General features: G+C 33.5%; 1 protein-coding gene and 1 pseudogene across 2 annotated transcripts; both read left to right on the top strand.

Moving 5' to 3' along the window:
- The first annotated feature begins 230 nt into the window (after nucleotides 1–230).
- On the top strand, nucleotides 231–3,795 carry LOC108221477 (leucine aminopeptidase 2, chloroplastic-like; annotated as a pseudogene).
- A 1,818-nt stretch (nucleotides 3,796–5,613) lies between these two features.
- On the top strand, nucleotides 5,614–10,359 carry LOC108224031 (inositol-pentakisphosphate 2-kinase). Of its 2 annotated transcripts, none has more exons than XM_017398551.2 (8): nucleotides 5,614–5,982; nucleotides 7,023–7,217; nucleotides 7,755–7,902; nucleotides 8,077–8,117; nucleotides 8,260–8,370; nucleotides 8,619–9,224; nucleotides 9,556–9,670; nucleotides 10,034–10,359. In XM_017398551.2, exons 1-8 carry the CDS (start codon nucleotides 5,881–5,883, stop codon nucleotides 10,045–10,047), a joined length of 1,332 nt encoding a protein of 443 aa, XP_017254040.1. In that variant the 5' UTR covers nucleotides 5,614–5,880; the 3' UTR covers nucleotides 10,048–10,359. The 2 variants fall into 2 exon arrangements, with proteins under 2 accessions (XP_017254040.1, XP_063949226.1); XM_064093156.1 differs by having other exon boundaries at nucleotides 5,671–5,982; nucleotides 10,031–10,176.
- Nucleotides 10,360–12,092: the final 1,733 nt, after the last annotated feature.

Below are 12,092 nucleotides of genomic sequence, written 5' to 3'. Positions count from 1 at the left end.
AATAAACACACACTGTAACACCTAATTAGCGTAAAACCTAGATCTCTTCCCCACTCCGACTCCCGATTCTTGGCGCCACTTTAGGTAAGTTTTACCTTTTAACACCGATTGGGTTTTAATTATTTCACTTATTTAATACTTTTTATCACTTACATCAATTGTCGTTGTGTGTGATTGTGTTGTTGATTGTTTGTGCAGTGTTTGGAGTGTGAAAGAATTGATTTGTAATGATGGGTATTCTCCCTGTTGGTTATGTATTATTGAAAGAGGAAATTAAAGTGATGGGCAAGAAGTCTCAGTTTGAGGTTATGGCTGAGCTCAATGTGTATAAGCATGAGCCTTTGGATCATGCAGGTGTTTCTGATACGGGTTGTTTGATTTTTGTGGATTTTAGTTTTGTGGGTTGGATTTTTTTGGGACTGGATTAGGTTGAAAGAGGGGACTTTAGGGGTTGGTATGATTGTTATTATTGTATGTTATGTGATATTTAAAATCTGTAATGCAGTTGAATCGACTGTCTTAAAGGAATGAGTTTTGCAGTTCGAATATACGGGGACAATGTGTTTGGTACATTTGTTTATCGAGGTTTAACCGTATATATTTATTGAATAAGATTGTTTATGTTTTGGGAAGGGCCAGTGAGGATTGGAAGGGGAGGGGTACTAATCAGCCCCTTTATTGAGACGGTTAAACGACTCTAGCAAATTGTTAGAGATCCTCGGGCAGGGTGAGGAGTTGCTTTTATATTTGGTATTAGAAACTGGAACAGTATTCCACTGCTTCACTCGCTATTTATCGTACATTATATATTTTCCTCTAATTGGTTGATGTTTTCTACAAATGCTAGGTATGAACAGAGCTTGTGAGTCCTAAAACACGCAAAGACCCACAAGGAGGGTATGATAGCAAAAACCTCTATAATGTTGGGACTTGGAGAATCTGAGGATGGGCTTAAGGAAGCCATGGCTGACTTAAGGGCTATAGATGTTGATATTTTAACTCTACCTTATATGCATCTTGTTATTCACTTAATTCTCTCAGTATGTGTCTGCATGTGGTTCAGACTTTAGAAACTGGCATATGTGTTCTGCAAGTATTCACTCGTAAATATGGATGTAATAGAATAAAAATGGAGTGAGCCATTAAAAAAATTTGCCTTCTTTGTTACATGCTTTTGTTCTTGATTCAGTCTGATTGTTATGCTTTTCATTCTTGACTTGAGGTTATGGTATTATCCTTGGCATTTGGCTGGGACTGAGTCTTCGCATATGGCCTTTGTAGCATATGGTCTTTGTATCATCTGATAAGTACATTTTAGGATAGCTAATTATATATTATTATTTTGCAGCTGATGCGTCTCAACCGCTTTTACATGACCAAAGGTACTGATCACCATTGCCAACTACTGTATCAAGTGACAATGTATACAACATCCCCATTTTTTAACGTCTCCCCAACACAAATCCCCATTTTTTTTATATTATTTTATTATTTAACGTGTCCCCAACCCAAATCCCCATTTTACTTTACTGAATTCTTGTATCCCCGCACCGCATTTGCACTCGTGCTTCCCAAGCTAACACTGATTGCATGCAGAAGGCATAGGCAGATTTTCTTTTAATGCCTGTAATTTAACAGTGATGGAGAGAAGTGTGGAAACAGTGAGCAGTAAAATATTCATCGGAGGAAGACTCGGTTTCTTTTCCACGATTTGTCTTTATTGATCTTACAGCGCATGGCTTACTCTATTGCTCGTGCCACTCCTGGCCTCACCCATCCTGCACAGACCGATCCTCTTAAGGTACTTTAAAAATATTTATGTTATTTATTTGAAAATACGTCTTGAAATTATAATTACTTGCTGATTATTACTTAATCTGTTTAGTTTAGTAATATTTGTAGGATGTACTTTTTGTAGTTAATTGTAGGGTAAATTTGTATTGTTATAATCTAAGTGTGTGTTATGTGTTAGTTATCATCTATCATAGAACACAAATCGTGATGTTTAAGGCACATATGTCTTGAATTATGGAAGAAAGAAGAATAGACGGTGAAGCTTATTAGGATCTCAAGCAACAGTTTAGATCCTTATGTTTTGTTTGATGAAGAACTGGATATTCAGATCAGTCTCCACAGTTTAGGATCTCGTGTGGAATGGGAGTTTGTTTATATCTCTTAATCTGTGTGTGGCATTTTCCTGTGTTAATTTTGTTTACTGAATTTTCGTGAAAGTTACATATTTCTGGTTTAAGTAAATTTATGGTTACTCCACAAGCCATATCTATATTTAGTATATTCCTGAGGTCTGTAGATGATTTAGGCTAAGATGGTTGTAGTGGAATGCAGCTCTCTGATAGGGTGATAATTGTACATGTCTAAACCTAGCAACCTAGGAAATAATAAAAGGTACACCTGAGATATGAATTGGAGGTGATTACATAAGATTTTCGATAGAATCTAATCTATCTTATCTTAATAACTAAGAGACAAGTTAGGGTAAGTAGATAAGAATAGGGTACAATATACCTAACCATTTTTTAGATTATCAGTTTTACTTTATAAGAATCTTATTTGTCCGAAATTAAGAAATTATAAGTTCCCCGCACCAGGAGAAGTTTGAGCTTTTGGAAGCTAAATCACAGTTTTAAATTTGTGTTAGAAACCATAATAGATCTCCGTTGCTGCAAAAGAGAGCGATCTGGCATAATGGGAAGGAGACATACTTGCTGTAGGTGTGTTGGAGAAAGACATGGTCAAAGATGAGAGTTCTAAATTCGTGAATACAATATTAAAAAATTTATATGCACAATTGGGCGGTTTGTTGGCTGAAGCTTTATCCGAAGAAGATTTCACAGGAAAGGTTGGACAATCCACAATCCTTAGGCTTCTGGGAATTGGTTCAAAAAGAGTTGGTTTTGTTGGGTTAGGCAAAGGTCTTCTGACTTCGTATCGTAGTCTGGTGAAGCTGTTGCGTCAGCAGCAAACTTGCATCTGATGAGGGACTATCGGCTGAATCAAAGCATAGCACGGCATCAGCAATAGCAGCAGGTACCTGATTTCACTTTTTGAATTAAGATCTTGAATTCTGGGAATATATATGTAACATATATTTAATTTCTTTTTTGTGTTGATTTCTATTAGGGATCATGACTGGGACTCTTGAAGATACTACGTTTAGATCGGATTCAAAGAAGCCATCTATTAAATCTGTGGATACTCTTGGCCTTGGAAGTGGGCCTGAGCTACAAAAGAAGCTTAGATTTACTTGAGAAGTTTGCAGTGGTGTAATTTTTGGAAAAGATCTTGTAAATGCACCTGCTAACGTTCTCACTCCTGGTCAGTTTTTTGTTGTTTTCCTTCCTCATTACCATTCTTATTCTATCCTCTCATCGATACTCTTGGTCTTTCATATGTTGCTTTACGTGGCTTCAGTTTCATATATCAGCGTCATATATATGTCTTTTCCTACTTTAGGAAGTGAAAAATATTTTTTCCAGCCGCCAGTTATGTTGTATTTATTTACCCAACACTAGATTATGCTGAAGAAGTTTCACTTATGTCTTATACTGCAGGGGCTTTGGCAAAAAAGGCTAAAAAGATTGCATCATTGTACAGTGATGTTATTTCTGCCAAAATTTTAGATGTAGAACGATGCAAAGAACTAGAGATGGGCTCCTATCTTGGTGTTGCCGATGTAGCTTCTGAAAATTCTGCTCATTTAATTCATTTATGTTACAAGTCTCCAAACGGCACTGTGAAAAGCAAATTGGCTTTAGTATAACATTTTTTTTGCGATGCTTTGGTTAAATATTTATTTATCTTATATTTTATAACAATACCATATTATATTTAAATATTATATAATAAAATATCCTTTTCAATGAAGGACATTTTGGTGTTGCAAATCTGGGAGCCTCAACACAATACTTAATACATAATTCCTCCATCCCAGCAAATGGTTGGGACACGGAGACCAAGAAATTGTGTAATAAATGAGTAAAGTTGGATGAAAAGTGGTATGAAAAGTGGGTATAGTGGTGGGATTCATTTATATTTAATACTCCCTCCATCCCATTTTAAGTGTCCACTTTGCAAATTTCACACATATTAAGAAACATTTAATGTAATGTTTTGATCATTATCTTCCCAATGCTAATCAGCTTAGTTTTCATACATATTAATTACGCACCTCATTAATTACTCTATATTGGACATTTTTTCACTTCAAATTACACTATACATTCATAATCTCTCTCAATGTATTTATGAGTGGCTTGTTGGTTGTATTTAATACTATATTGGAAATAGTATAAAATTTACATGGGTCAAGGAGTATGACACATATTTTGGGAAATTTTTTTTGGCAAAGTGGACACTTAAAATGGGATGGAGGGAGTAATAAATTTGAGATAGTTGAAGAAAGTAGTGGGTGTAATAGTGTTTATATTATTATAGAATGGAGATAATGGAAGAATGTAGTTAATGTAATAATGTTTTATATTATAAATTTTTTTTTACTTTTTGGAATGTATACAATTGGGGGACGTCCCAAAAAGGAAATTGTATAAAATTCATTGGGACGGAGAGAGTAATTATTAACTGAAAATGCTCGTATTTATAGTACATAGTATATCAGATACGACTTTTGATTATAAATTTAGAACATGCCCGTGCCTCGCACGGGCTATAAAGCTAGTTACTTTAAATTGACAAACACTTGGTTCCACTTAAATTAAATTTATGAGTGTGCTGTTAAATATATTCGATGATATCAGATTTTATTGTCTGGTTTAAAATCAGGATTTGCATATCAGAGTTTAAAGGGATCATTATTAACGAAGGAATTATATAATAACAAATTCAAAAGTTTGTTGGTTAATCAAAATATGAAAATAAAGGATTTTGTGTTTTTGGTTGTTTGGGGCTGGACTTGAGAGTTGTCTCAAAGAATATGCGTAAATGCGGAATCAAGCCAACACAATTATATTATGATTGGATTTCTATTCCCTTGATCGTTTAAGAATGTATTTGGATTTAATTGATACTATAGTTTAATCATATTCATCTTCCCCCATTTGAAGGATATTGTTTGGATATATTTTCTATTAGTAATTAGAGATTAAATTTTGGTTGAGAAAGAAGAAATATATAATTTGAAATTAAACTAATTATCAATATATAATTATTAAAAAAATTGGGAGATTCTTAAGTCTGATGGAAAATCTGGGACAAGAATTAGGTATTAATTAAAATGACGAGTTTGTTCAAAAAAAAAATAATAAATTAAAATGACGAGATATATGCGAATAGATGAATTTCAAAATCCGCTCATTTAATTGAATAATCATGTGATTAGCCCCTAAAATTTTTAAATTTTTTAAATTCCTTTAACTGTTTATGAATACATCTCAATTTAACACCAAATAATATATATTAAATATTAATATATAATATAGTTAATTAATATTGTAATAGATTATTTTAAATATTTCGCTATTAATTATGTAAGCGAATGATTCCAATTTCACACGTTCTAGAGGTACCGCGAGTGGCAAGCAAAGGCATGTGAGTTGATGCAAATATAAATAATTTTGTGCGGCACATAGACCAACCATTCGTTTGGCGCCCGAATAATAAATACTGGAATACAGAGCACCAACCAAAAACGACACCGCAACCTGCGTCTCTCAGACTTATCCTTTTCTCTTCCTGCATCATCATTGTACAGATATACTTGAACAAAAAAAATATAGATACAGATTGTCCAAGAGCACGGCTTGCAATACAAAGTACTACTACTTCTTGTTGACAAGTGCTTTGATTTTAGTATTGCATTAAAACTGTGTTATATATTGTTCTGGCTTTGCGGGGAAGGGGGGAATGGAGATCATGTTAGAGGCAAAAGATGCAGGGGATTGGGCTTATAGGGGAGAAGGGGCTGCTAATCTTGTTCTTGCTTACACGGGTTCCTTCCCTCCTTTTGTAAACTCTCTCTCTCTCTCTCTCTCTCTCTCCCTCCCTCTCTCCCCCCCATTTTACTTGTTTCCACTGTTTTCATTGCATTTTGTGTACTGATCTAGTATCTATTGACTATTGGGTTCCGTTAGCTTAAAAGTTTTACTATATCTGTAGGAACTAAGTTGGAATTATAATGTCTTTGACGAATTGTGTTACTATTTATTCCGTAATGTAGGAATTGAAGTCAAATTATATCTATCAGTATCATATTAGGATTATAAAGTACAGTAAGAATCTTGGAGGGTTTAAAAGGCTTTTTTTATTTAGAGAATATAGCATGCCTTGGTGATTATGATAATATTAATAGTGAACTCTTTATAAACCTGCCCAACTCTCTGATGGATTAGAATAATCACCGGAATCCATGGATTATTATAATCAGTTACAATATTACAGTATGAGAATTAAACTAATATATATTAAGGAAAATTTAGTGTTAAATATCGGTCACAACTTTTGCACAAAGTGATAGTATTTTAGACTATATACATGTTTATATATACATAAAAATTTTGTGAACATGAAAAATACTTTTTAATATTTAATTGTGCAATTTTTTCTTGTTGAACACTGTGTATTACTATCAAAGTCACCTTTAGTTCGTCTTTGTGATATTTTATATGTCACATATATGGCATTATTTCATCAATTAAAGAGCGTTATAGAATTTATGTGTTATTTTGACTCCAGGATTGTTAATTTACATAAACGTTAGTATATATCACTTGAAAATTATGTATATGATATGTATTAGTACTTGGAATTATAATATAATTGTTTTTATCAAAAAAGTATAAAGCTCTCGTATATGACAATGATAAATTTATCTGGTCATAAGAATATTATTTAGAGGAATCTACTGTACAATATATCGACCTCCTGCGGATTGAGGTTGATACCGCTAGAACAAGAGCTCTTTGGTAGATCATATATCCTTAGCAGTTCTGAATCATTACTTTCACTTGTCACTAGCATATTCAAATCCTTTGTAATTCATTGTATAGGTTGGGAAAGTATTGCGTGTAAGGAAGATAACCAGAAATGGAGCTGAATATGATAATGGATTCTCAGGCCTAAGCAAGCATGAATGCTTACTTTGGGATGAACTTGCATCAGCCCCATCTAGAGAAATGGCTGAGCACCTGTACGTAAAGAATGTTATGAGCCCTCTGCTAGGTTCCAATAATGTTGATGCTGGGGTATGTGTTGCTTTAGCCTCATATCTTCTGCATATTTTTAATATCTATACTTCCTACTACATTCAAAATTAACCTCTCACGGGTGCTGGCGCTCTGGACCAATTACTTTTAGATAAATATATAAATATATAAATTTTGGTTACTCTTCCCTTTATATTTTATAATAGTACATGGTAAATGTTCTATGTCCAACATTGGTTAGAGGTTACTTCACTGGAGTTGGTACATATAATTGAGTGATTTACATTGCCCTTCTTCTGGCCCATTTTAACAGTCCGATTTTATTATTTTTTCAATTCGTTTTATGCTCTGTGCACCCAATTTTTTTTATCCAGAATGCATCAATTAAAATTGCTCTTGTCTGACATCCTTTATACTTCATTTTAATAGTCCGGAAAAGCTCTTTTCATTTCCTATAATGGTCCTAAACCAGTTTTTTTCTCCTCCAGAATACATGGATTAAAAGTGCACGTATGTTATCTTCAGATTTCTAGTCTTGTATTAAGATTCCTTAACCTGTTTCTATATACTGGGTAGGTCCGAGTCCTTGTGGGCAAGGAATTTTTGGAGTCTGTTGAAAGTAATGTTCTTTCTGAGCGTCCTTCATGGCGAGTCAATGATGCAAAGACCAACACTGAATGTGTTTCTGCTCTTCTTCTTTCTGATCTCTCACTTTTTCCTGGCAGTAAGTACCACATCTAAAATACTTTTGATACTAATAATTATGCTTGCCTATTTATTGGAACAAGAAAAGTTAACAGTAGCATAGTAGTGCATTAAACATCTGGATGATTCACGTTCTTCATGCTTTTATATTATGATTAGCTTATAACACAGATTCTTCTTTACCTTTTCTCAGGTGTTTTTAATAAAGAATTCTGCATAACTGTTGAGATAAAGGTTCTACACCCTTATGTTAATGTTCTTGTTATCAATTCTTATTAGTGTTTCCTTAAAGAGTTGTAAGATAAAGTATATATAAGTTACAAGGCATAATATATATTTTCTTTTTCTCATATATATTCTTGGTTACTCAAAGCAGCCCAAGTGTGGATTTCTGCCAGTTTCAGATTTAATAGCTGACGAAAACTCTGTTAAGAAGAGCATAAGTCGGTTTCAAATGCATCAGGCCCTGAAATTCCATCAGGGGAAGGTATTTGTTTTATCTGCTACATTATTCTTAAGGCCGATCCCTATTGGTTAAATGCTAAGCTCGAAATCATTGTCTATCAGTATACAATATATCTCTTGGTTGATAGGCATCTGGTTTCCTGGCATATTTTTCAACACTAATGTATTAAAATCTGTTCTGCTGGTTACTTTATGTTGCTCCTCTGACTTGGAAGATTGTTTGACCCCCCAGTTAATTATACTTTCCTCAACATTTGAAACTTGTTTCAGATATCAGAACTAAGCAAATATGATCCATTGGATCTGTTCTCTAAATCCATAGAGAGAGTGAATAAAGCTTTGACAGACCTTTATCTTACACCTCAAAACAATTTTCGGGTATTTTTGAATGGTTCCCTCGTATATGGGGGCTTAGGTGGTGTCCCAAGTAGCAATAATCATCTGACTGGAGAAACATTTGAAGAATTACTGAAATGTGTGATTCAATCAGACGATGGCAGTCGTACAACAAAGTTCCTAGAGCTTATTGCTGAGACAGTTTTCAGATCACGACTTTTAGATAGGCTCCTTAAAGCCCAGATGCTTGATACGCTTGACATCGAAGGGGCAATTCATGCATATTATAATGCTGTTTCCCAGTCTTGCAAAGTATGCAGTAAATTTCGGCAAGTTGAAGAGAAACTGGCTGAAAGATATGCAGGTATTCATTCTGATCCATTTAGTAAGAGCTTGAAGGTTGTAAAGGACTATCTAATTGCTGCAACTGCGAAGGACTTGAGTATGATGATTAGCTTAAGACCCACTGATAAAGGAGACCTGGAATCTTTGGATGATACTGTTATACTAAAATCAACCAGACAAAGCTTTAAATACAAGGTATGTAAGAGAACTGAACTTCCATCTGATTCTCACCAATCTGTCTTTTACCAAGTTCACACACAAATTTTATAATCCCTTACTATATTTTATCTGACACAAGAACATGTTATCGTTAGCTGATAATATAAAATAATGCAAGTAAATGCAGAGTGCTTTTGATTTACTAAAATGTCTCATGAATTATCTAGACTTTTAAACTATTAAATCATACCTTGACCCCAACCCTGCTGCTTGTGCACTCCTTAATGTGTCATGTTTGCAGGAGATGGAATATTGCTAAAATGGCACAGTTTATTATATTTGTATAATGGCTGAATTTCTTTCACAGGCATCTTTTCTTGACCTGGATAGAAAACCTTTGAAGAAGATGGAATACTATTATGAGTTGGACCAAAAAATAGTTCGCTCTTATTCTCAGATTTCGAAAACGACGCATCATCCAGGTAGAGTTGCATAAATTGAATAGACTTGGTTTTATCATGGACGGTAAAGGTTGCCCTTGAAGACTTATCATGACAGCTCCACTGTGTTTTTTAAAAACAAATTTATATTATGCATGTGCAGAGTTCTTATGTTTTCATCGAGAAAATATTTAGTAAACTTGAGGCTCTTAGTCAAGTGTCTTCTCGAAATTGCATGCTCAGGTCTATTTATTTTTGACCAATCTGACAAAAAATTATCATTTTCACCTATATACACATTAGATTTCTGATTATCAGCCTCCTATTAATCAGGCGGGCCAATAAAATTATCTGATATTGTTGTAACTTCTTTTGAACTGATCATCGTGTCGTCTTTTGCTGTAGTTTTGGGAGCTTGATAGGAAAGAGTCAGATGGTCCCTTCGAAACAATGAACCAGTCAAGTACAGTAATGTGTTCAACATCTGTAATTTTGGGAGCTTGATAGGAAAGAGTCAGATGGTCTCTTCGACACAATGAACCAGCCAAGTACAGTAATGTGTTCAACATTTAAAGTGCAATGAGGTGTATAACATTTGCTTAAAGGCACAGATCACTGTGTAGTCTTGCAGACTTGTGAACATTATACCTAGGTCTTCGTTCACTGTACAACTTGTATTCCAAATTATCTGGGTTATACAATAATAATAGTCACCATAATAGTTTTATATATTTGGTTCTCTTCATGTTTAGATTCTTTAAAAGGAAAAAAAGAGAGCATAATAATTGTTTATTTTGCGTTCTAATAATATATTTTTGGGAAAATAGATTTTTTTGTCACCGAACTTATTATGTTTTTAGAAACTTGCCACTCAACTAAATTTTTTTTCCTTTTAGTCACTGATGTTAGGTTTGGATTTGTTTTTAGTCACTAACTTAGGTTCGGATATAAATATTAGCATTGTGATGACTTTTTGTAGCATCATTAACACATAGTGATAGTATATAATTTTTTGACAATATGATGTATGTTTATATCTTTGTATATAGCAATAATAACATAAAATGAGGTGATATAATATTAAAATCAGGAAAAATCGTAATTAGATTTCTAGAAATTCATTAAATCATCAGTATGGAATCAATAACTTCAAATAATTTATGCTCTCCATGATAAAATAAAATATAATTGAGTGATACGATGCATCATCTTTCACTATTAAAGTTTCAATCACCTAGTTCAGCTTAAGATCTCTCTTAAATTTATCCTCATAATTTTTAATAACTTTATCTTTTTATAATTTTCAAGATAAAGATATATAAATAGAGAGGAAAACTTATTCTTCGATGATTTATGAGATTTTCTTTTTGCGTATAAAAATTCAAACACTAAATTTTAATTCGGAAGAAAAACTAAAATAATTTATGAGAGTACACTTTTTGAAACCGTAAAATGCGTGTTTAACTCTTATCACCGAAGATAAACGATCCTGGCTACATAAAAGTACTATATATAAAGATAGACATATATCAAATCATCAAAATATTACAGGTTATCACAGCATTTTAATAATACTACAAAAAATTAATATAATGGTAATAATCAAATCCGAACCTAACTTTAGTGGCAAAAAATATTCCGAACCTAACATCAGTGACTAAAAGGAAAAAAAATTTAGTTGAGTGGCAAGTTTCTAAAAACATAATAAGTTCGGTGACAAAAAAATCTATTTTCCCTATATTTTTCAATGTCAGGTTCAGCCTCTAGAAGAAAGAAATAATTTGCCAGTTGTATGCATGATTAAGGGGCAACAAATGTAGATTTGGCTATGCTTACGTTAAAATGAAGGGCACAGATACATACTCCCCGTCCCCCTCATTTGTTTACATTGGGGACGTCCCCCTCATTTGTTTACATTGGGAGACGGGGGCTCGACACACATTCTAATGCTCTCGTAAAACATAGTTCGATAAATTATTTTAAACTTTTTTTTCTTCTGAATAAAAATTTGATGTTTAAATTTTTATACAAAAAAGAAAATTTTAAAAAATAAGTTATAGAATTATGTTTTATATGCGCAAATGCGTGTCGAGCAGTGTGAAAAAACTGTAAAGAAATGAGAGGGACAGAGGGAGTAGTAAGAATTAGTATTTGTATTTTGGGTTTTGGTCTATGAAAGTCGATTGTCATGGAGCTCTTATCTAACACACAGCACCATTATCATCAGATCTGTATTCCAAGGGTTGGGATTAAAACATGTTTTTTTAAGTATCCGCTATAATTTTCTACGGATAGGGAAAGTTCTTATCCGCGGAAATTTTCCGCGGATAGGGACTGAAACCTGTTTTTTTAAGTATCCGCTATAATTTTCTGCGAATAGGGAAAGTTCTTATCCGCGGAAATTTCCGCGGATAAGAACTTTCCCTATCCGCGGAATTATGCGGATACTTAAAAAAACGAAATT

Source organism: Daucus carota, chromosome 5, assembly GCF_001625215.2.
Source record: "Daucus carota subsp. sativus chromosome 5, DH1 v3.0, whole genome shotgun sequence".
NCBI classification, from domain to species: Eukaryota; Viridiplantae; Streptophyta; class Magnoliopsida; order Apiales; family Apiaceae; genus Daucus; species Daucus carota.
This window is presented reverse-complemented; position numbering and strand designations above follow the sequence as displayed.